The sequence below is a fragment of the Pogonomyrmex barbatus genome, unplaced genomic scaffold (assembly GCF_055798465.1).
Source record: "Pogonomyrmex barbatus isolate J1 unplaced genomic scaffold, ASM5579846v1 scaffold5, whole genome shotgun sequence".
In the NCBI taxonomy this organism is placed as follows: Eukaryota; Metazoa; Arthropoda; class Insecta; order Hymenoptera; family Formicidae; genus Pogonomyrmex; species Pogonomyrmex barbatus.
In genome coordinates this window covers 7,360,292-7,387,236 of record NW_028297149.1, presented here as the reverse complement: position 1 = coordinate 7,387,236, position 26,945 = coordinate 7,360,292, and the positions used below count along the sequence as shown (strand labels likewise).

Here is a 26,945-nt window from a genome sequence, read left to right as displayed (position 1 = left end):
ATATATTTTAAGGATGTTAATGAAATTTCATAAATTTAAAATTTGCAGAAGTTGCTTTATCCCAAATTTCTATATGTAGAAAAATTTATTATGTATTATGATACTCTAAAAATTAATAATTTATTTACTTTAAGGGTTAATTACGATATACCTAATAAATTAATTATCTTTTCTGGAAAGTAAATTACGAAAATTTAAAAAATATTTTTTATATTTATATTTATAATTTATTTAACAATAAATGAGATAAATATGATAATATATTTGAAATATTTATAAAAATAAAGAATAAATTAATTTTCTTTTTCTACATTATTGTTGAAAATATAGGAAATTTATACGAAAAAGTAGCGATGAGTGAAAACATCCCCTTGAACAGACAAAGAAGAAGCTACATTTATAAGCTAATCTAAAAACGTCTAATGAGTAGTCATTAATTACTAATTTTCACTTAACGCGGGGATTAATGGGAAAGAGAAAGAAGAATTCAGATTTCAAGATTTCTGTCTCTGTCTCATATTTCTCTTAACTCTTCTCCAATCCGCTTGGCCAATGAATCACTGAATCCCTTACTCCACGGTGGATAACCTTTCCTCTTGGTGCTATAAATCAGGCTATATCTCGCACTCGAAAGGTTTTATTATTTTATTTGCCAAGCGAGATGTAGTCATACTATGAAGGTAAGTTCCGTGGCGACTACGGTGGTCAAAAATATGGCTAGAACGACAGCGACCTGGTTGAAACTTTTTTGTGAAAAATCTGCTAGAACCAACACATGTTTTACTAATCGCAAATGTCTGTCATGAAAATTTCTACCTCTCAAATTATTTTTGAATTTATTAATAAATTTATAACAAGTTAAATATTATAATGATACATAATTAATAAGAAGATAGAATAATTGCAATAATTAAATTCGACAAAATGTGAAATTAATTGTCGTGAAAAAGCGCAATATCGGATTTCCTTGAAAATTCTTTTGTTCTGCAATTTCGTGTATGAGAGCCTACTCGCGGATAAATCGAGTTGCTTTTCGCAATCGTAAATCATATCCATTGCTCGCTAAACTGTCAATACCAGGCCGATTGCAAACAACCAATTTACAGCAACCGCTGGAAACGGCTTGGCGTATTATTACGAATCATTACGGAACACACCGCGATCAACGCGAATTTTCTCCACATAAAATACAGATGTTCATTACCATGCATATACATATACAACTGTTCTTTCACGCCCGAATCGTAATTTGCAGTTTTATAATATTTATTGAATTGATGACGAATTTCAGTGACAATAATAAAATTTTCAAACATGATATATGCTACCGCAATTAAATCATCAATAATTACAAATGAAAGCTTTGTATTAAAACATGTTAAAAAATCGAAAAGATAAAACACACTCAAGAGCATTTAAACAAATATAATATCATAACGTTTGTAGAATTAAATTGAAAATAAATAAAGTATTAGACATAAAAATAAATGGACGGATATAATACCAGCATATAATACCAATTTGTTTAGATTTTTATCATGTCAAAAACAAAAAGAAAATAATTCATCAAATGTGCGACATGAATCTGTTACATTTGTTGACAGCAAGGTAAACAGAGCTGACTATCGTTGCAAATATAATATTATACAGTGAATTTTTTTCCATCAGAAAAACGATACATCACACGCAGCTTGTTTGGATTTATATTTTTTTCTCTTTTGATGCTTTCTTTCTCTCTATCTCTATTGTACATGTACACAACATAAAATATTGTAAAACTATTCATTAAAAGCACTGTTTCACATGATGTTCATCGGTTTATAAAATCCCCAAAAATATTAAATTGTCAAAAAGATTTTCCCGGAGATTGTCCTTTCTCTCTATAATTTTTTATTACATATATAGAAAGCTACAGAATTCAACAACATTGACATTTGATTTAAAAATATAAGGCTCTAAAAGCGAAAGAGAATTCAATAACACATGTCGTGGGCGTAAACTTACAAGAATGCTGCAATTTTAACGCGATTGAAGTGTCGACAGATATTTCGTAACAAAATAATAACTTCTTCTCGTAGTTTTATATAGGTGTCGACGAGCGCAATATACAACACGCTGTGATAAATTATCTGCGTTAAGAATTCTGATCAAGATAAGTTAAAGATTATCTGAGAAGACTGTGGGCATTTTCGGATTTAAATAAATCGGATCGCGACTTAGTGGCCAGTGGCAAGTAGGATAAGGACCATAACCGTTTCTCTTCCTGTTATCCGGCGGCGCTTGCACGTGGAAGATTGGTTAAGCCAGTGACTTCATAAAGAAATTTCTATTTGCCAAACAGGCTGGCGGAAAGGAAGAAATTCGCGTTCGTGAAATCTCGCGACACAAAGCAAGATTTGTTTCAGAATCCGCGTACCGAGTAATATTTATTTCAATTACGTCAACCTAAAAGGAAGACATTTATCTTCATAAGAAGAGAATTTTTCGGACCGGAATTCCGTAAATGGACACTTACTTAAAGGAGAGTCTATTCGAAGGCGAAATTTATGATGAGCGAAAATACATGTAGCGCGAAAAACTCATACTTCACGCTTATGAAGTATCTATGAGTTAGGCACTCGGATAAGTAAGCTAATATAGATAATAAATTGTACGGTAACTTTACGTTTTAATGAAGACGCTCGGCAACTCTTAATAGATTGATCTTGAAAACGATTATTAATCACGGCGGTGTCTTAGCAAGGGTAAAAATATTTAACTTCCATCAAATTAATTGTCACCTGCAAGCTATTCAGATTTTTTGTCCGCAACGATTCTGACCTAACTGACGAGAAAGGTGAAGATCTCGTGCTAGACAGCAAGTAGTTTGACGAGGCATTTCCATTTCGCTTTAAATGCTAATGAGCAGGCCAATCCTGAGACCGGACCGCACCGGAGTCCGACGGAGTGAAGTGAATTCATCGTCATTCGTCGCTAAGTTAAATGCACGTTTCAAGAAAGGCACGAGGCGGGACGACGAGCCAAACAAAGACAGATCTTTTCGAATTAATTCTGAGGTGCGATTATCCAGACAGGAGTTGGATCGCGGATTAGGAAGCGCCTCAGAGTTTTGGCTTTCTTGCCGAACGTACGATTCGCAAAGGGAACTTACGAGAGAAACCAACGGATGTCCAACGGCTAACCGCCGATTCATCCGACTCGGGCAAGATTTAAATCTAGCACAACCAGACACTCGACCGATATATGCGACTGCCAGTTTCTTCATTATTCACACAAGATTGCCAATTTCCAGGATGTCGAGATGCTCAACCGATGAACCAATCTGTTCAGTCTTGCATAGTCAGTATAGTCGTTTCTATTGACCGATATCACTGCATCAAAGCGCAGTGCGGCACATATGTTGTGTGCGCATAAAAGCTTTTTGGAAACAAAATATTTGCAGCAAAGTAATTTGAGTTTAATGTTTTATTTATAAAAATTGTGAAATTTAAATTTTATTTGCAATGCAATTTTCAGCTACAAATAAAATTTTCTTGATAATAGTACGAGGAACGTAATTAATATTGTGAACAAAATTTAGGAAATAATCTAGGAAATAATTTAGTGAGAATATTTATTCAAAAATATAAATTACGTTATTATTCGTCAAAATTATTACTTATTTAAGCGATTTATCACGATGGAATAATTTTAGCTTAGTTATTATTATTATTATCATTATTTATCATTTTAAATAATGATACGTGAAATTTAAATACAGGAGTGATACAAGAGCAATGTATTTACAGTGCAACAATCGCAACTTTTATCCAATTAAGAGATTTCTGAGTCATTCATCTCATTTCCATCCAGATGTAACATAATAAGATATAGAAATAGAAATTTAATCGTATTATCTGAATGCTATAAAGGCGAGAATATTGAAAATACTGAAATATCTTATTACACACGTAAATTAAATATATATTGTCTATAATTGAGAGTCTATTGAGTGATATTGATGAATTTCATCGGTTATTATGCACACGAAGAATGTATAGCTTCAAATGGCTTCAATGCGCATTCAAGTTAAATGCAATTAGGCAAAGCCACGCTGCCATTCCTGTCCGTTGGTTGAACTCAGGCTAATTAAAAGCACGCTCCAATTAGCTCCGGATAACTAGAGTGTATTCACGGTGCAACAACTATCGCAACTTCTATCCAACTAAGAGATTTCTGATAATGCGCGTGAGCTCGTCCACCTCATTTTCATCTCGACGTAGCATAATAAGGTGTAAGTGTTTTGATAGGAAACACGGTGAACCGAATTCAATTTTAATTAAATTAAATAAATTTTCAACAAACCGGTAACGTTAAATTAACCAGTGACAAGATCGCCATAGAAAATCCTCTTACTGTTTCCTACTTGAAAATATATATTACTATTTATTATAATCGGTTACAGTATTGATATTATTTTGTTCTTAGAAAATTATTAAGAAGATCATTCCTCATTTTTTATTTATCCCCTTAAAAATAAAATTGGAAAATTTTTGAATAATTCTTTTTTGTGTGATGAAAAAATATATAGAGGAATTCCATTACACTTTTATCCTTTTATAAATCGAAGATTAAAAATTTTAAACTCAAATAGGGATTTTACCCTATTGGCGATTGAACCTCGCATCAGCGTGCCGCGTGCCGCGTGAATAAAATTCTGTTAAGCGGTAATCACAATAATCCACTTAACTTTGCTCAAAGAGGGTAAAATTAAACGCGTATCCCGCGCTATAGAGAAAGGAATTAAATGCATAGCGAACGCGAAGCGATCGCGCTCAACGTCGCTCGTTGGTGGATACTTCGTGTGATCCCCTTTCCAAAGGGGGAAAACGCTTTATTGGATTGTCAGATCTCATGAGGTTCCACGGTAAAATGTTTTGATATCACTGGAAGCCGCCGCAATCGATACAATCGACGCGTACGATTCCGTACATTCCCCGATCGCTCTGATCATCGGAGCAGGAAGAAAAAGTGACAACCACGTCGTCTATCGCCGACCATTAATTTCTCCCAGTTCCCGAATTCACTCGGCGAACGCGTTGGACCTCGTGCAATTTTTCCGCGACGTGGACACGCACGCACGCACCTGCGGAACGCAATTGCATTGCAGTATGTATTCCGTGACTGTACGAATTCGTATTTTGACAGTATGCGAGTTACAGTTAACGTTGCACGATTGCGACATTTGTTTTAATAATATAGAGTATGGTTATGGATGTCGCAAAATGGAGGCGCGTGCAGAATAATGAAGGTAAATAAATTTAAACAACAGGCAGTGTAAAGAAATTGTGTAATGAAAAGAAGTGCGTTCGCATTTCGTATTATTTCATACAGTTAATATATCAGTAAGAAAAATTTTTTGCGAATCACTAAATAATTTCAAGAATAAATATGAACAAATACGAAATAATTTCATGAATATTAAGATTGGTTTATGGAAATCGATAATATATATAAAACACGATTTTTCTAGGATTAATATTATTAAATATTTAAAAGTTTTGTTATTTCACATTGTCAATATTGATATTTGCTATAAACATCACTAAATTTATAGCAAAACAGACGAAATCGCGGGCATTTTATACCTTCCTGCCAACAGCAAAGCTTTACGATAGTGATAATCATTCGTCTCGCGATTTTTGTGATGACCAAACTTCTGTCCCAGACTGGTTTACTGGAGTTTTTGTTTCATCAATACTGTTTCGATTGAACCGGCGATGAATAGAACCGGTCACGTGCCGTCGATTAAAACTCGTCGTTTGGCCCTACGTGCGATTTCATTATTTCTGTCGATTTCAAAATATCCGTACGTACCATCGTGCTGCGTACCGTTGTTATTCTGTTTGCGCGCTATTGCACTTCGTACCATGTTGTCCGACCGACGACGAGTGCGACGACTGGGAAAATGCACATGTATAGATTGGCATAGACGTGCGTGCTTTCGGTGGTAGTTGCCTGTATTTTGTACAATCGTCACGATACAGCGAGATATAAATTCAATAACGAGACATTTTATGCAGATCGATTAAAAGCACAGTATAAAAACAGATGGAGATATTGAGGTCGTTATTGGGAAGTACAAAAATGTTAAGGAAACTGGCTTGCTCAATTATAAATAGGAATACTTGAATTAAAAAAAGTAATTCTTATTTAAGTATTCTTATTTAAATATGTAAAACAAAAATACCTTGTACGTTTGTTAATTGTGAAATAATCTTGATAATTGTCTACATACGTTACTGCAAAATTATAATACCGCAGCCAGCCTTATTTTGGATTCAATAACCTGCAAGCAATCGCGAGTTTTATCGATCTCTCGCGCATCGTTGCCTCAGTGCATCGCGCCGGTTGATCAACGAATGAGTGCAGCAATCGGAAAAATTCGGAAATTTATTCGCTCGTATATAACGATCATTTTATTGACGGTTGCATTATTCCACGCACACCTGTCACTCTGTCTCAGTGTGCTGTTTTCACACGACGACGCTGCGGCTTTACAATTCAACCGTACATCGCGTATTATTTCAATAAACAAAAACCTGTGTATGCGCGTCGCATTGTGTTACAATGCAAGGGTGCGATTTTATTATCTTGCATAATTCGTTACTACATCCATGATCATAGATCGGAATTTTCGCGGTACGAGGCGGTATGCGCGATAATAAATGAAATTGCATAGAGCAAATGGCCGTTAATTGATTGATACGCGTGTAATGATTTCACTTGCCCGGGAAGCTATCAGTTCGCACCCGCATTAATACCTACTGAAATTGATATTATCCAACGCGAACATTGACGTGATGTAACACACGTTATTGTCCCATTATCGTCAGATATCTTCGCCGACAGAAACGTCTCGACGCGTACGTATTTTGATACGATTTCTCGCATTATGGTTAATTACGAAATAATATGGAATCCGATCTGGCTTTCATGCGGATTGATATTAATGGAGTTTATTTCTTTACTTTGTGCATACGTTAAATATTTAAATATTTTAAATATTCATATTGTAAATAAAAAGTTTGTCTATATTTTATAAAATGTAGCTATCAAACGAAACAATTTTTTTATTTCAGTTAATACATTATGAAATTATTTAGATACAAGTTTTTTTGACGAAACCGAGAAATGAAACTTAATACTGCATAATAATATTTTAAAGAAAGAAATATATTATAATATAAAATAATGTAGAGATATGTTATATATAAAATATCCTATTTTATTTTGTACTTTCTATATAGAGATATCCATGATTTTCGTATATTATATTAGCAAAAAATATAAAAACTGGATAAGATATTAAAATACAATATGCATGAATATGATATATTCTGTTTCAAGAATCATGAATTAAACATTAAATACTTATTAAGACGTAACAAAAATACAAATTACAATATTTTCAGGCTAAAGATTCTCAGAAAAACTTTTCGAATAAATTAATTGCTTGCTATTTTATATAGAATGCTTACTTCTAAAAGAATTTTAATAATTTCTCATATAACGAGTCATCTCTCACACAAATCTATTCTCTTAATTAATCGTAATTCATCATTAATTCATAGCGAGAAAAAGAAGCGAGAGCATAAATGTCCGCAGTTAGCCCATAAACAATTCCAGACAGATTTCAAGTTCGCCGAAACGAGATTCATGTCTACAAATAGTTTGCTGGAGCTTTATTGTTTGCCTCAGGCAAAAGTAAGACAAGCAGGATATGCTCACACCCACCCGAGTCATACTTGCTTCGTTCTCGTGTCGCGCTCGTACGTTTGTATATCCTGTCGCATAAATTACGTTAACGCCAGTTCATCAACTTTCACGCGAATGAACAAACTTTCTGGTGGATTCTCATTTCAGATTATCACTGCCCCGCGCACCACCGAGATTTTAGCGTAATTGTAAAACCGCAACGCGCTTAACATCGATAATTTATAAACTAATATCAAGCGAAATTGCACGCATAATTTTTTGCCACTCGTTCCGCGTAATGAACAAGTTTGCGAGCTTATTGTAAATTTTTTATGTAATTACCAAACTCTCCGATATCCTATGATTAATAAAAGAATAGGATCAGTCGCTTATATATAATGATAAGAATATTAAGGATGCAAAGCATTTTAAGTTAATTATGTATTAGCAAAGGTCCTGCTAAACTCTGAAGGTAATTATAAGCGCTATAAAATCACATTTTCGAAAATAATTTCAATTTTGTTATTTCCTCTTCTTTCAATAGAATCAACTAATATTTTGAAGAAGTTACTACAAATATAATCTTGAAATAATACAAATAAGACTACGAGTCTTTAGTCCGTTTATCAGAATTTTAATTCTCTAGAGATGTAACGCGAAAAAATGTTATCGTATATAGATTGAGAAGCTCTTCGATGTTTGAAAAATTATATCATGGAGATATATTTACGAGGGGTCACTTTCTTCATTTATATTAAAATATATTACCTGACAACGTGTTGACAGAAATATTTTTTTAAAAAAGATTTTATTTAGTAAAGTAGAAAATTCCAATCCAAAAATCAAAAATTGTTACAATTCTTATATTTTTTGTTTTAATGAAAACTTGAAATGCTTGAAAAGGAATTCAGTATTCAATATTCTTGAAGAGCTATTCAAAACTTTGAAGAAAATAGCAAAAAAATTCATAAAAGACATAGTAATTTGGAAAATTTTCATCAGAAGTGAGATCATTGAAGTCAGTTGGAATCCCAGCGGGGAGAAAAGTTGATTAGCCATGCTAAATTCGCATATCGTCAACGCAAACGCAATATTGGATCAACGGCCGAGCGAAAAGGTGCGGGTCCACGTCACACTTTAGCCCAGGACAAACATTAAAGCTCCACAAACTATTCGTAGCAGAAAGAAACATAGCGAGTGATGGAGAGATGCGCAAGACTAAGCACGGGCCCCGGTCGTTTCCTGGATGCTTCCGCGTGTTTGTCCGCCTCAAATACGTGCCTTCCAGGATACGCAGCGTGAAGAAGGTACAGAGAAAGGGAAGGAAATGAAGACGAGAAGCGGTCGCGGGCGGAATGGTCGCGTCGTGCTTAGCATCGTTTCACGACTCTGAAATACGAGCGAAATCAATTCGCGACGTGACTCCCTCGCATCGATCGTTACCATCGGAAGCTCCCACTAAAAATATTCCAGGAGATAATAGCCTGCTCCGCATCATTTCGATTGTAAAATTTTTACGTTTTACAATCAATCTCATTAGCGATTTCTCGAGAATTTTAAATCGATAATTGATAAATGTATATCAATATTAACTTAATATTACTCAAATAGATTTTTATAATTATTTTTATCTAAATACTATTACGAGTTTAGTTTAATTACGGTCATCTTTATGAAAGCCAATTTATCCATTCGTTATAAGTAAATCCTTATTATCATTATTCATCTTCATTAGCATTTTATTATTGTTACATTATAATGCACAATAAAATGCAATCACATCAACGATTAATATTAACTTGATATGCAATGGGAAGAATGCAATATTGTATTTCAATTCTATTGATATGCGCGCTGGATTTTAATAATAGTTTCAAAAAGCGAACGAATAACGCATAATGAACGTAAATGCCATCATTATTTAATCTTGTATTAAATATTCTACTTACTCATGAAGAATACATGATTTATTATGATAAACTTTGTAGTGTATAGAGTTGTAGTATGTATATATATATATATATGCATATGTATATGTATATGTATATGTATATGTATTCGTTAAAACTTTGATCCATAGCTGGAGCTATGGACAATAGTCCATAGCTAAAATATGAGAAGAATACGAGAAAGAATCGACAATAAATATCGTCAACGAATTTTCGATACGGAAATAAGTAACGTGTGAATGAAATTAATTCACGCAACAGCGCCATCAAATCTTCCGTAGTCTCTTCTCGCTGAATATTACATTTTCCGCCGACGTTTCCGGTGAGAACGCGACGACGTTGCCGTGACTAGATTAGAACCGACGCGTAACTTCGACACGGCAGCGTACCGTAAATTTCATAATTCATGGAAATAAACGCACACACGCGACTAATAGTATTACAATTAATAACCGGAGCATTTTGCTACGTGCTGCACGTAATTCGCACCCGTTAGCTTCTCGAAAATCCTTTTGTATTCTCGCATCTCACTCATTTAATTAATAAGAATTATCAATTCATGCTAATTAATATAGCTAGCTTAATGATAACTTTGCATTCTGAAAATAAGTCATATTAATAAATGTTTTTGAGATGATTCTTCCACTCCATTGATTTTAAAGCTGATTGAATTATCTTGCTTCTTAAACAAGCTGAATGGATAATCGCAAACTACTTTCTGAGATCTGAAACAAAATAATTCTAGTAAAATCCTGATTAATGCTAACAAAAAGATTCATATTTCTTAAATAATGCTCTTTATGTTATTGGGCGAATATTAGCGAGACGGATAAGACTGAGATTTATATTTTTACAGGCCGAACCAGCGTTAATGTACGATAGTGTACAGGTGTTCGCGGTAGGATTACGTACTCTGGAGCAATCCCATGCTTTAAGGCCCGCCAATATTTCCTGCGAGCTCGAGCACCCCTGGGACGGCGGCTTGTCTCTCACCAACTATATCAACTCGGTAAGCTTCTCTCTTTTACATTTCTCTAAAACAATACCCGCACATAATGTATAAACTACATAATATCAATTTGGAATTATCTAAATTATATCGGATGCTATATATCTGAATGGTATAATAAGGTATGGTATAATGGTATAATTTAATAAATATAATGTCACAATAATTGTTATTATATTAATGTGAATTAAACAAAAGCAAAGCTGCAAAATATATTGTAAATGTACGTATAAATAAGTACATATTATGCAAATTTTATCTGTTTCTATCCATAAACGTACGTTTGAAATACTGTAGAAATATACCGTCTTTATGGCATAGAATGATGGTTATTCGCATCACATGCTGCGATATTTTCACCGTAAATAACGCCCATGGGACATATTTTAATTTTTCATAACCATTAACATACATTCAACATTGCGACATCACTATCTATCTCTGGACTTTTCTCGAGAGTAGGCTCCGACGAAGGAGAGAAAATCCGCTCCCGGAAGCTCCTTCGTCGCTCTTTACCAATGCCACTTACCAGATCCGCTCGAGAGACACCCCGAAGGGGAAGAAACGTGCTGCGGTAGCTTACTGTAAATTACCGCTACTAAGATCTGGCTGGCGCCCAAAATAAACGATATCCAATATAGTAGCAAGCATTCATTTCCGCTCGATTCGTGTAAATATTTAGTATGGCGCGAAAGGGAACATCGGATATCGTCGTTTACGTGCCAAACACACGAAATCTGGAAGATCTTGCTACAAAATTTTTCAAATTTCCTCTTTATTATTATTTTACTATTCAGAAATTATAGAGAGGTGTCTATACATCTATACGTTTGCATTTACGGAAATACGCATTTATAATTTTTAACATATTTATTCGTTTTTATTTAAATATTTGAGCTTCCATAATGGAATCGAGATTAATTATCACATTATTATTTATTTGGATGAACTGTTTCTAATAATTCCGCTTTGAAGAGAGCATGGTATCTGGTAGCGTGGGAAAATGCGTTTCTATAAATTTCAATCAACATTTTGCGCGCGAGCGCATGTTGCTCGTACGAGACACGGGGCTACATAACGTATAGTATAGTGCGACGGATAAATTGTTTAATACCATGATGGACGATTCCAAAGCTGTCACAGACAGGGGCCACAAATCCTTCCGTGATGTTGTACTTCCCCTTTTCAACCTGTACGACATTCTTCCCATTTCCGTGTCCGACAAGGTACGATATCCGGCTGCAGTGTTTCGGGATTGATATCCACTAGAGACAGAGAGAAAATCGCGATATTGTTCTTTCATATAATATATTACACTAACACAATAAAAACAAAATACATGTGTGGACATCACATAAAAGTTACATATTATAATTATATTATAATTATAACGTATGTTCACATTCTATCATTGATTTATTTTGCCTTGAGATAAGTTATTATTATATGTTTTCTATATATATATATATAAAACAAATAATATATATGATATTTTATAAAAAATAATATTTCAAGCTCCTCCTCTTCTATCTTTTAGATATCTTGATATCTTGATATCGTACTAGCAATACTTCTGATGCTTTAATATATTATTTCTCGCTGTATATACTTAACAAGGATTTTAGATGGAAATAATGATAATAATTGCGCAACTCCTCAAAACCTGGACCACGGAATCTGTTTTATACACGTCCAGTTTCCAGGATTTTGATTCGGCGACCCTTCGTTAAGCGGGAAGTCCGTCGTACTATCTGAACCGGCGCATAGAGTTCAATTTTCCCGAATTGTACAGACTTTCGAAACCCAGCGCGTACGTGACTTTCACGTTGCTTGTTAGGAAATAAAAAGTTCGTACGGTAAATGCACCGACACGAGAGACCATTGGAGAATTTGAACGCAGCCGAAGCAAGAAGAGGTACGAGGCGGTAGCGGAGGAAACAAAGATACACATTGAAGAGAAGCAGAAAAAGAGAGGAGGAAGAGTATATTGTACACTTTCGCAACAAGAAACTATAAGAAGAATAAAAATCGCTTTGGTAACGCTTTATATCGGGGAAGGGAAATGATAAACGTTTACGTCCACACGTTTTTGTTAAGGAAACATCTTCTGTGAAAATTAAGCGCTTGTAGATGAGGGAAGGCACGTGTGACGAACCCGAGATACCGAGTGTAGAACTAAGCCAACCGTCGTGCCGCTTTAAGAGCACGACAAACACTCGCATACACTCTCTGGTTTGCCGTCCCACAAGCGAAATAACATCGCGTATTTCGGACGCAGCACAATGCGCACCACATTTACTATGCGACGTCTCTTTGCTACCTGTGCATCCATAATTAGTTAAGTTTATCTCCTCGGGCTCCCGCTTGGCTATTAGTTTGACCGTCTTCAACGGAGGGAAAGCCGAGGTTCCGCTGGCTGTAATATTTTGTCTCCTGGCTTCCAGCGAGTCCTCCTTCCTTCCTTTCGCCGATAGAACGCGCCGATTGCCAGCCCAGGATCATTAATTTAATAGTGCCGCAGCGAGATTCCAATATCGGCCAGGGGGCCTCTAATCGACCTGGGAATATTTGCGCCGCCCTCCTCCCCACTAGCTTCCACTAGAATTCCGGTACAACGTCAGACATGCCGTCACAGTTTAGATTATGACGACGAATATGTCGAAATTGAATTAGGGACGCCAAGTCCAATATCGGGATACCCGTGTCCATCTCACGCAACAGAGACCAATAAATATTATCTGATACGTGATATGATTCGCACAAGTGGCATGCGGTAATCAACCATGGCTATATATTCACGTGTGAATGTGGTTGTTGCAATATATTGCGTGTGTAACTATGATACAAGGGAATATAATGCGAGTAATGTACTGTTGGAGAGTAGAATTTCTGAAAATAAGCGGAAGCGTCTGAAATCCTCTGCGTGAAATCCTTAATTTATTAAGCTTCTGAAATGCGCTAAATATCGACATATTTATATATTCGAGACATTTGAAATTTTACTACAATCATGGAAAAAAACCTACTAATTTGATCCTTCCATGATTAAACAATTATTTTATAATTAAATTTGTAAAATTTTTAAATTTGTAAATTTTTATAATTAAATTTAAATTTGTAGTTAGAGTTATTAGAATATCACGAGAAATACGTTCGATCGAATATCGAGAAATTGGAACACGCCGGAAATAAAGTTCGCTATTGCTAATATCATTTCTGCTTAATGCGCAGTTGCAAATGTCGAAAGTAGAACACTCTTAGTCCTTCCTTGATGCATTTATAATGTTATCCTTTTCTCCTACCTCTAATCACAAAAGCGCCACGCGACAGCGTTAAAGTCGCAAAACTATTTGGCTATCTTCCGATTCGAGAGTTTTTATCGCTGAATTAACTATTTTGCATTGTTTGCTTTCGCGCCTTTCAAGGATCTTTGGTTTACTTGTGTGGATTTTTGGCACACGCATTGGGGACTTTTGTTTATTTCGTTAGCATTATCCTACTTTCTTACTCCGATTTAGCTCGGTAATATCTCCGGCAAGGCTAAACGTAAAGTGGGTCGTCGGATTAAAATCCGTCCACTCGCCAAATTTCTCATAAATAAGTTAAACGAATATTGCGCGCGACGCTGACCGGATTGTTGCAGCGCCAAGTAGAGCGGCCCAAGTTTTTATAAACTTCTAATCTTTTTACGTATTTCACTTAACGAGAAATTTACGGTTTAAGTATTCAATATATAGTATAATACTTCACTTTATTATAGTAGAAATTTCAAAGAATCGTCGATGTTTATTTAATAGTGGATTCTTTAATCAACAGTTTCTTTCTTAACAAAATGTCTAAGGAGCTCATCATTTACTTGCAACTTTTTTAATTTTTTGTATCATAGAATTTTATATTCTCTCTGTCTATAAGTCTTAAAATTTTATTAATATAAATTTTATTTAATTGAAATTAATTGAACAATCGATTCTAAAAGTTAGTTAGTTGATTTTGGAATGTTTTGTACTATATTTACACCTTTATATATACGCGCGCTTAATTACGTTTAATTAAATCTTAACCGAGTGTATTTAATTTAAGTTAATTTTGGTGCATTGCGCATTCCACTTTTACAAACTAATCCGAAAAATTGTTTATCATTTATGATTCTTAAAATTATTGCGATCATAAATTCAATACTATAATGCAAAAATTATGGGAAAAATATATGACTTTCTTTCTTAAATAAAATGAAAAAATATAGTTTTCAATATCATATAGCAACATATTTCTTTCTTTACATTTGTAACTGAACGTATTTTACACAAAGGACAAATTATTTCGACGGAACTTTTACAGTAAAGCATTACACAAAACTTAAGAAGCAAAAATACAGAACAACATAAAGCAAAAGCAAAAGCTTGTTGTGGAAAAGTTTTTATTGGAAAATTTAAACAGAATTTGTCAAAAAAAATTATTTTTAACATAAGTATTAATAGTAATGTAAAGTATTATTTATAAGTGTTATTATAAGTATAATAATATAAAAGATTGTTATAATAAAATTATTACTAATATAACATTAAAGTAAAAAGCATCACATTACACAATAATATTGCCGTAACAATTCTGTTTGCAAATAAAATTAATACATAATTGAAATAACTTACAAACTGATTTTATTTTAAAGTAAATATGGAGTTAAAAAATTATATTTAGTTTTACATTTAATTATGTTTAATTTTATAAATAAATGATCCTAACAAACAATCCTAAAAATATTGTATGGAGATATAAATTACGCGAAAATGATATTGAATTGCGAGTGCGGATTTCGTGGCGCTCGTAATTCGCGTTGCTTTATCTTCACTTTGCTAATACGATTGAATCGATACAGAAAACGAACAGAAACATATCCGCGCGATACGTTTGCGTTAAAAGTATCATACGGGCCGCTGTTTGCACGAGTTACCTAATATAAATAAATATTCGTTGGTTTATAGCGAAAATGGGATCGCTATCGTTGTTCGATAAATCAGCGTAAATTTTGCATCGATATCCCGCAACCACCGTGTTGTTTATCGAAACAACAGCGAAATGCACGCTGCCAATGCACGCTGTACCTAATCTCAATGGAGAATTATATAAAGTACGCTTTATTCATTGCTTATAATAAACAAAGCACACGATAAAATAGGAAATATAAAGATGACATAATTTTTAATTAATGAAATAGAAAATTAATTAACAATAGAATAAAATTTAAGACACTAATAAATTTTATACTTTAAATACAATATTTTAAGTATAATGTTAAATAGATACGAGTTTTTTATCTTCTAATAAAATTTACATTAAATTTTCACACCCATCTATTTTTTAGTCATTTTTATATTGTGCGAAAAATGTACTATATTTCCAATTTTCTTGTAAATTTTCTACAACAATGTTCCAAAACACAACCGTCTGCTTCTATTGTCTACAACTAATTAAGGCAGCGTACGATCTATGAAAACGAAATTCTCGTAACGTTTGTACCTTTACGATTCAGCGAACAGAAAATTCGCTCATAGCGGCAGAGACTGTCTGACGCGCGTTACAATTGGACCCTGTGGTCGGCCTTTTATTATCTTCCTTCGTGTATATGCCACCCGCATCTCTAACACTACGATTTTACCTTGAAATTGCCTCTACAGCTCACCGTTGCAGTGGCATTTTTGCATTTGAAAAAATATTCTTTGTACCCGATTGTACGTAGATTTCTCTATTCACAAAAATAGTTTTTTATTATCTTGCTATACAAATCTCCAAAATATTATACAATTTTGCATATTTGTACATCACTTATTATTTATATAAATGTTATTTATATAAATCTACTTGAACGTTCAGATTTATTTTTAGTTATATGATATAGAGTGCTTTGACATACGTATCGGTTCCATTAATCGTAAATCTGTAACCTGATATATTTTTTAGATATTTTTTTTACTTCGACGATACAAAGCAGGGATAATACATCACGTAATACATGTAAACGCGTATGTAATTGCCAACAAGCTCAAAGTGCATTCGTGTGAATAACAAATTCGACGGCCGTACTAAATCGGTCATCCTATCGTACCAATTTCATCGTTATCCCAGCTAAATTTTCTCTCTATTTGCCTTATTGTTATATAACCCGTATGAACAATGTCCGAACTGTTTAAATTAATACTTTTTTAACACACTTTTGTTATTACTTTTATATTTATACTTATTTACTGATGATTGCTATTTCTATAAAAAAACATTTATTCTTCAATGAAAAATGAAAATCATCTATGTTATTAAAAAGGATTATAACAAGTCCGTAGATTCTATACGATGTTTCTATACGACGCAAAGCGGTATTAAACTGTAAATTACTTCGAAAATAACTAAAAAACAATTTTTCTAAAAGCCGTATTGATTATTGGAGAAAAATATCTGTAATTATTACGCAAGAAAATAATAGAAACCAATTTAGTTTTTATATTTTCTATAGCAATTAGTGTACAAGAAAGCCTTTATTTTGAAAATGCTAATATTTTTCTATGACCACACTTTCATTTATTTATCACAGTTGTGGATTTTTTCAATGTATCCATTTTTTAAGTTATTATTAAACTTCAGCAAAGAGAAAACTCATGTATATATTTCGTATTCAATGTGAAAAATTAAAAAAATTTATTTAGAAGATAAAAACTATTTTTTATGGAAATGGATGGATAATGGATTGAAAGAAAAAATATTTTAATGTTATCGGATTTAATGTAACACATTCACAAAAATACACGTACGAGCTATTGTCAAGCTATAAATGGAATTTATTGCATACGCAACTGATTTTCAGCCATTATTATACCACTTCCAAATTACCGTGCAATTTGATTTTCGATAATAGCGATGACCGTTATATAGATATTCGTTTTGCCGTTGGGCATTTCTAATGTTCAGTATTCCGCTCCATGCACATTTATTTGACCACATAGCAGCCACGACTTTGATGAAACGAAATACAGAACGATTGCGAAAACATCCAGTTCAAGGAAAGCGCATACTGTGCAGTTATCGATTCTAGTATATGTTAAAATTGTGGGCATATCGTTTTATTACCACGCTTCATGCTCAACATCATACGAACTTCCTCTATCTTTGCCAAAGCATGCACAAGCTTGTGCAATGTTTTGGATGACCGCTTACCGAAATTGCTCTCCGTTATGCTCCACTGTTACCTACCCAATCTCCAATTTTTTTTCCTCTTGTTTTTGCTTTATTGATATTTGCCTTTTTTCTCTTCGGCATTTCCTGTATTTTCCATTTTTTCCGCACGGAAATTCTAAAATCTGCATACTTCGTTTGCGAATAATTGAATACGTCAATCCCTTTAGTAAGGAATTTTTATTTATCGGTAGAAAATTCCAAGCTTTTCTTCAAAAATAAAAGTTTAAAAATATTTTGGATGAAATATCACGAGACCCAGAGTTAAGCTTTATTTTAGCGAGTAAAGTTTAGTTTAAAATTGCTTGACTGTTTGAGACGTGTAATTCGTTATTAATTTTACCGTGAACATTTCGGAAAATTATTTTATGCGGCGGAAACGAGTCATAGATTAACGCTTTTCGCTTTTCATCAATGTGTCAACGTTTCGCGAGGCAAGGATCCGGCGTTGACGGCTCAATTACTTGCGCATAGAAGCAAAGATCTTCCTTAAGTGATTAGAATATCCATTCTTCGCGCCATTGCCCTAAGCCGGCCTGTGACGGCTCTTAAATCCTCCGGGATTTAGATAGCGCTCGGACGCGTCGTAACGTGCCGGATTTGCAGGGACACGGATACTGCCGGGTCAAATTGTTCTCATTCTACTTGCTCGCGCGTATATAGGCGGTATAACGCGATTAATATCGCTCATAAAAGCGCTTGTCGAGCGGTTCTGAAGAGATTACACGCGCCGTAACGCGCTCGGCTACTTGGTCTTTGTGTGTTGCACGCGGCGCGAATCCATACATTTACTTAATCGTTGTACAATGAGATTATTTCGCAAAATATCATTCATTCGCATATTAGCTCCTGAAAGAGTGGAAAGACGCAGTTCCCCAGGGGAGAAATACAGTGATGGAACAGCGCACCTTTGCATTAACGATTTACGCGGATTCTCCAGTGATACAAAACGAGTCAATCCTCGTTCTGGCTCGCTAAAAAAGTCATAAATGTGATTAATTAACATTACCGCGAACGTAAACGTTATTTTATGTGTTTGCCATACCGGAAGCAAAGTATTATTTCTTTCTTTCTTTTCATATGGTATTATTTCTTTCTTTTCATACAGTACGAAATATAAATTTCCTTCAAGGTTCAGATTCACGATATCATTAATCAGCATCATATTTATTCTTTTCTATATCGCAAAGGATGATATACGCTTCGCGTTCGCTTTGAAATGCTAATGACAGCCAACTGATATTTAGTTAGATAACATTCAAGACAATCGGGTTTCCTCAACGCATGATTACTTACTCCTGTTAACGATACTCAACGCGTATGCAGCAATATCGAATTTCAGTTCGCGCGAACGTAAACGATATTGTTGTTGAATCCTTCTGCGTGTCAGATCCTAAGCGAATGCAACACAACGATAAAATTGCCTTTTTGCGAGATGTTCTTTAATAGATTTTTTTCTGTTGATTCAGCGACTCTGCGGTGCTAACGCCATTGCTGCTGTACTTTACGACGTATCCGACAGCTGATACGAACTGATATACTTCCATACTGTACAAACAAAACGTACGATCCAATAAGCTATCCTCTGGAAGGCATTGATATTTACGCTTGATGAGAAAAAAAATGTGACATAATCAGAACTGTGATTTTAACAAAAGAATATGTAAAATTTCTGTCACGACAGATGCATAAATCCATTTTCATTTTAATATATTATCCAACTTAAGTTTAATTTAATTTCTTCCAAGTAACAAATTTCCGTCTCGGCAGATATATAAATCCAATTTCACTTTAATATATAATCCAACTTAAGTTTAATTAAATTTCATTCTTCCAAATAATAAGCAAAGACAATATAATTGTATTTTGTTATCAGAAACAATATTTAATTTTTTATTAAAGTTAAACAGAGACTAGTTCACTTTATATATATTAGATGTAGTAGATAATTGCAGATTTTTCAAACGATGCGTTTTTCAAATAAACAGTCTTATTAATTGCTAGATGTGTGCGAGGGATCGGGAGCCACTTTTCATGACGAAAACATTCCCAGCTTATACAAACGTTCTCTCGAGTGATGTTATCGAGGATCTGTTCCTCCGAATGTGGAACGGTCGTACCTTGGCACAAGGAATGTCCCTGGGCGAAGCTCAGAATTGCCGCGCGGTATAACCGAGTTAGTTTCTGCTCCCTAATAGGGCATTTCAGCATTCTGCTAAATCCTTGCCGGAACGACATTATGCTTCCAGCCGAATGGCTTAATTGAACCGAACGAGAAATAATTGCCGTGGTAAAGCTCACGTGCGAGATATGGTGTCGCGCGAATGGGAAATGCTCTTCCGACTGAATCACTTCTATTGACAGTGATCTACCAAATTCTGCAAAGGATGCAACATTATTGAATGAAGAAGGATGTTTCTGAAGCGCTATTAAATTTTTTTATATAACTGAAATTAAAAAATTTCGACAGAAATTATAAAAATGGATACGATTATTATTATTGCCTAATAATTTAAGCGATTAAAATAAATAATAATTTAATAACATTTAATTCGCGATGTATCATCCACGGGCCATTACAGTATCGACATCCTGCCAATCAATGTTCTGTCTAGACGTTAATTGTACTGCCAATGCAATTGACACTGCGGTAATTTCTCATCTGGAGATCACATTCGCGAGACTGACACTCGCCAATAACACAGTTTCCCACCAATGCACAAACACCGTCGTTCACGTAGCATAATTAGCGACGTAATTAGGGTATTTGCCTTGGGTGAGCGTGCACGAAGGGTTGTAGGATAGTAAGGCGCGTAGCAAACGAGCTTCTCTCTTTTTTATTCACAACCGGAAACAACGAGACACCGCCACGTCGAGGAGGAGTTACGTTGTGGGAAGGAAAGCGCTTGATTAATCGTGAGGACACGGAGAGACTGAAAGCACGAAGACAAGATTACACTGTGGCGACGACCCGCTGACTTTTCCCCTAATTAAGCGTTCGCAGATAAGCCGTGTTCTCGCAGTTTATACGCTTAGCACCAACACAGAACGTTGTCCGTTGCACGAAAACCGTATTTCCGGGAGATATATTCGAGAAGAACAGGAAAAATATTGTTGTTGAATAATTTATTATGGGATTTAAATGCGCGCTTTTGCTAAATGTTATCTATCTAATTCTCGATTACGCTTCTTGTGTTTCAGGTTAAAGATGAATCGGTATCTAATATCGCGTGACTAACGTCTAAACTATAATGACGCGCCGCGTGTGCGTCTATATAGTTGCCTTACAACCTGTTGAATACGGAATTGCTTCCGTCAAAATTTATGACAGAGTAGAACCGCGTGGTAAATTACCCGAACCATTCTGAAGATCTAAGAAATACTCAAAGCTCAAATTCACCTTTCGATTGATTAAACGCGTCAGTCTTAATATAATTAAATTACACGGATAAAAATTATGTATGAATCTTCGTAATGTATTACGATGTAATATCAATTTCATGTAATATCAAAGTAGTGCTTGCCGCATGTTAGCTCCGCTTTCGTAGTGTTGAAAAATACCGGCGACATATGCAGCACACCTCAGATTTACTTCTTCCTTTAAAAAGGCGTGATTAAGGCTGCCGTGGTAATTAGGTGTTCACGTTCGGGCGGCTTACCGCTTAATTCAGCCGCGGTCTTTCCTACGACCGTAATACTTTTTAAAGGTCGTTTACGGCCTTACAACATCCCAACGGCCATTCCCGTCAGGAACACTGGAAGTTGTCCTCCGTTGTTTCACGACTTGGTCCAAGTTCGTAGCTTTAACTGGAGCAGGGACGGGTCCATTAATTTACGGCTGTACTTTGTTATCCCTAGTTCCATTTTCAATTCCGTAAAAACCGCTCTGCGCTCGCTGGGATAAGGCTGCCTGCCACCGAACGACGTTTTAATTAATCTACCTTTATTTATAAAAAAAAACTATACAAATTTATATTAACAAATCTATATTAATTAAAAATAATGCATTTACATTTACAGTTACATTTGACTGCTTATATGTTCACACATTGACAAACAGTAAATAAATGTACGTGCGGAATAATTATCGGATAAGGTTTAGAAGTTGAAAAATAATTAAACTAAAGCCTGCGTAACTTCTATTGCTGGCTAAAATCATGATATACATGCAACTAATAAATTTATGTATGTATTGTATTGAAATATAAACCCAGATCGATATTTATGCTGCCGAATATTGACATAAAATTTCGTTAAAAATTGTTCAATTCGCTAGCATGTATGTATTTCTATTATTCTCTATGTTGATATGTAAAAATATCTTTTTACGATGAGTTCTATCATAATCAATATACTGTTCTGATAAAAAGGGCTATTAGATTTATAGCTTTGTTTGTAAATACCATTGAAAAAGTTTGACTTTTCGATTATATAACAAAGAATTCACCTTCGGAGATGAAACGATCAACTTTCCATTTTTGTTCGTCTCTGTAAGCGCTCACTCAATTTTATACAGTCAAGCTCGATTGATTCCGATCTTGTCTGCAAGACGATTCCATCGTGTCTGCTATCCTATCGATCTTATTTAATTTTCAAATGGATCTGCCGGGAATCTTAAATCGCTCAAGGGGATTGAAAGTAATCCTTACAAGATCAACGCGCGTTCGCAACTCTTGGGCTGCTTCGCTCTTGGGCTATTTGAGTTATTTGAATTCGAGAAATCGAGGATTTCAAAGTGTCTGGAGAGATTATAGTAATTATTTTCAGATGCGATGTACCATTCGGTATCAAGCGATAGCTTTTTGAAATAAACTCTTATTATCAGAATTTGGATTTTATTCAATTACACACTCGATATAATGGCACTATTCAATAAATTGTAAACTTTCCATAGTAAAATTCTACAATATCGTAATATCCGATGTATTATGGAAATATCAAAACTCGAGTAGTAGTATGTGAAAAGTATCATAAGAATCATTCTGCACACACTAAACAATTTGCGAATGTTTTGACGGAATATAATTGACAGAAAGTTTTGTCAAAAAACATGCTGAAAATGAAAAGCATAATCGGCTCAATTTTCAATATCATTTATTTATATATTAGTCGGATTATAGTCTGATGGAAATGTACGTTTATTTATATATATAAAATAAATTCCTAAAAAAAATATACTCCTCATTGACTAGATAAATGACATATTATAAACAAAAGCTGTTATATAAATTAAAACTTAGTTATATAAATTAAATATTTTTTCTAAAATAATGATAATTCGCTTATACAGATTGTTTGAAATATGCAGAACAAGGTATTCTCAGTTTTATATTATTTTTTAATTTTTTTCAATTTTCCGGGATTGTGTACGGCTTACTGAAGCTTTCATCTAATAGCTTTTCGCAATTGCAAATATGTATTTTATCTACTAAACGAAATTGAGAGAGAGAGAGAGAGAGAGAGAGAGAGAGAGAGAGAGAGAGACTCCTCGACACGTATGCAATTGAAATATAAGTGTCTAAATTTAACGATACGACTTCCTTCGCTCCGTCCTGAAGGAATTTCAGCTTTTCTTGCTAGATGAATACCTGCTTATCTGCTACTTTCTGTGTGTATCTTTCTGCAATCTTCATCTTTTTTCCGAGGGAAATATTCTTTTTCATGTCATGTACGGTATAAACGAGACAAGCAAAAAATATCATTTATAAAACATTATATTATTAATAATTTTATATCATTAATAATTTTTATATCATTAATATTATTCTGCTAACAATAAAGTTATAATTGATTGTGTCTAATATATCAAAATTTGCATGAAAATTTATAATATAATGTCTAGATAAATTTAAATAATTGAATTTGATTGTGCTTTATAGCCTTGATTGTATTATATCGTTGTCACTGTTCATATATAGTATAATAATTTTCCGTGTCGATCGTATTATTAAATTACACTATCGCTGCGATATCTTGTATTATCACATATACACGTATTCCATCTCTGATCAGAAAGAAAAAATTCCTCCACTCGAAAGAAAAATAAGCGACTTTCTACAGAATCGTGACTTTTTTACGGCGCCAGCGAGAGAGTTCAACCTGTCGATGTGATATCGACGAGGAAAAATCATTTATACAGGCTTTATTAACTGCAGCTTCAAGCCAGTTCTTCTCTATATTATTATTTCTCTTTCTTGCTACTTTTTATTCTTATCATAATCTATGAGAATAGATTTTTTTTTGCCAAACTTGATTTTTGAAACGAAATTTTAGTGAAAATTTAATTCATTTCCGTCACGAAAGTAAATGCATAAATCAAATGAAGTTAAGCATAGTATCGACAATTACACATATGCGCATACACGTAAAGCATACTACGGTTACTGATTGCTTCGAAAATGTATCGCGTAGCGTTTCCGCTCATTCGGCAATAACTTCGTTGTGGAGCAACAAAGTTCAGCCGCGAATAATTTACTAATGGGATTGTTCCACCCATTCGTGCGAATCTGCAACTATTGCGCAATGAATTGCAACACAAAAGAATCGAGATATACAAGAGATATACAATAATTAATTACACTCGCTCGCCAACACGTTCATTAATTATCTAATGTCAGTCACACGGCTACGCGTGTTTAAAAAACGAAACGTGTCTCGGTATAACCTACTACTATCGTTTGAATAGAATTTCCGAGGTATAAGATATATCAAATCCCTTTGTGCCCTCCTGATTTTACTGAATAGTATTTCCGCTTTTGCCACGTGATATAAGATCTGTTTGCCGGTTGCGCCATCACGCGCTCTATATATGGGGCCAAAATGTGCCACAAGATTCGTGCCGGTGCGACGTGTTTCGCTTTTAAGACGGCTTCTCATATTCCGCTCGCGTGGTCAGGATATACGCGGCACGACGCGAAACTCGCGAAAAGGACACAATGATAAAAGTCGTAGTCGTCGTCGTCGTCGTCGTCGTCGTCGTCGTCGTCGTCGTCGTGTCGTCGCGCCACGTCCGTTTGTGAAAGGGAATTTTCTCGCGGACAAAAGGAGTGCTCCCGTAATAACAATTTACAATTATCCCGATGCTCCGGCGAGGGACCGTCGTCGCCTTTACTCCGCGATGTTTTCACCGTGGTGGAGAATCATCGCGGAAGGGAGACACTTTTGGATTTAAGTCACGCTCGACAATCCGTGGTAACTTCCGCTTTGGCTCTAATTAGACCCGTCGCGGAAACGAAACTGCCGGATAGCGGCTGAGAATATCGCGCTAAATTTACCGATCGTTCATTCCGGCGGACCTCGCACCTGAATTTTGATCGGTGTAATAAAGAGAATTGAACCTGTCAGCTATCAGCTGAGAATTTTACGACTATTTATTGAAACTACAGGAAGTTGTACGTATGGGCAAATAAGAGTCTAACAATTTCTGAAAAAACAATTTCGAATATTTTATTTTTTATATTTTTTATATTTTTTATATTTTTTATATTATATTTATATTTTTTATATTTTATATTATTTATATTGTCATTTAATATTTAACAAATAGCAATTTGCAGATTGGTAGAATAAGTTAAGTTGTCGTAACGCTAAAACACATTCGCAATCATGTTTTAATTATGCTATGTGTATAATTACATAGATTTTATGATATTTTTCTTGTTCTGTTTATAGTATCATTTCGGTAACAAACGATAATTTAAAATAAAATATGGCTGCATTTTGTATAAAAAAATGGAAAATATATCATCGCTTACAAATATTTAAATGATCAAAGGATCGTGATTTTTCCTTTTTTTTTTTTTATTTTGCCAATAGATCTCTGCAATCCTTTATTAGCAAAGAATCAAAGTTTCAAATATAGAAAAAAAATTGCTCCGCTAAACATGCGCGTACAAATAAAAATGTTAAATTCGTAACCAACTTTGTCAAGCTTTTCTATTTATGCGACATAAGTTTAATTTTAAATAATAAAATGTGAAAAGTTGATGTGTATACATAGATAAATATCACTATATTATTTATTTTATTAATTTATTGCAAAATGCGTTTAAATGCGCATGAAGCGGTATTTAGTAGTTCGCGGTTTGCGAACTGTCATAACATTTTACATTTACATTCATTTATGCAATAGCATAATTTACATGTTATGAATATTATATGAGAGTACCAGTGTAATATATTTAAAACATGCGATGTTGCTAATTCAGTACAATGTCGCTTTTCATACGTTAATTTCACACTTTATGGTTACGCGCTGACGAAAAATCTGGGGGACAGTCAGCTCGGCTACATTCATGAAAAATATAAAACTAACGTAAAAGTATATGGTCAAGATAAATGTGGTGCGACTACATGCTATACGTCGTTTCAGTATTATACATTGCGAAACTGTTAAGTCAGCCAAGATGACATGATCTAGAGAATCTCATTAATGATTTTGTATTAAGAAACTGAATGTTATACTATAGTATTTCTTTTTGTATTCTTTTGAGAAGAACGTGGAAGCATTGTGTTGCAATCGGAATGAGAAATCACGAATTCTCTCTTGAAAAATCGTGAAATCTGCCGCTTAATGAAGTAATCAAACATTAAGTTCACATTTACTCTGTACTTCTTCTTTTATCTCATTTTTCATTTTCCATTTTTATGGATTCTATCTTTGCATTATCTCATTAAAATGAAACGTCTCGAAAGACTCTTTACTCTCTCTCCTACTTATATACTTTTTAATGTTTTATTAATTACATATTTTTATTTTTGCAAAGTATATTTTAACTTCATGTATTCTTATTATTCTTCCACTTTTATATCACGAAGGATTGAATATTCTTTATTTTGTTTTGTCACGGTTTTACTCGCAAATCACATACATAATACATAAATTACTCATATTTGTCATTCATTTTTTATTTTCTTTTTTTAAATAAAAATTTATGTGTTCTTCTGCAATTTATAATCAAAATTCATAATTCTGCGTGATGTAGCAATTACATCGGTTATATTAAATATAACCGATATATATATTAAAT

At 34.2% G+C, this 26,945-nt stretch overlaps 1 protein-coding gene across 6 annotated transcripts in view; it reads left to right on the top strand.

Annotated features, from left to right (window-relative positions):
* LOC105427221 (glutamate receptor ionotropic, kainate 2) overlaps window positions 1-26,945 on the top strand; it is a 119,277-nt gene that overhangs the window by 65,139 nt on the left and 27,193 nt on the right. For all 6 annotated transcript variants that reach the window (XM_089081600.1, XM_011638882.2, XM_011638883.2 and 3 more), the window contains one exon: window positions 10,543-10,695. In XM_089081600.1, the coding sequence (XP_088937726.1) occupies window positions 10,543-10,695 (153 nt within the window). The remainder of the gene's footprint in view (window positions 1-10,542; window positions 10,696-26,945) is intronic.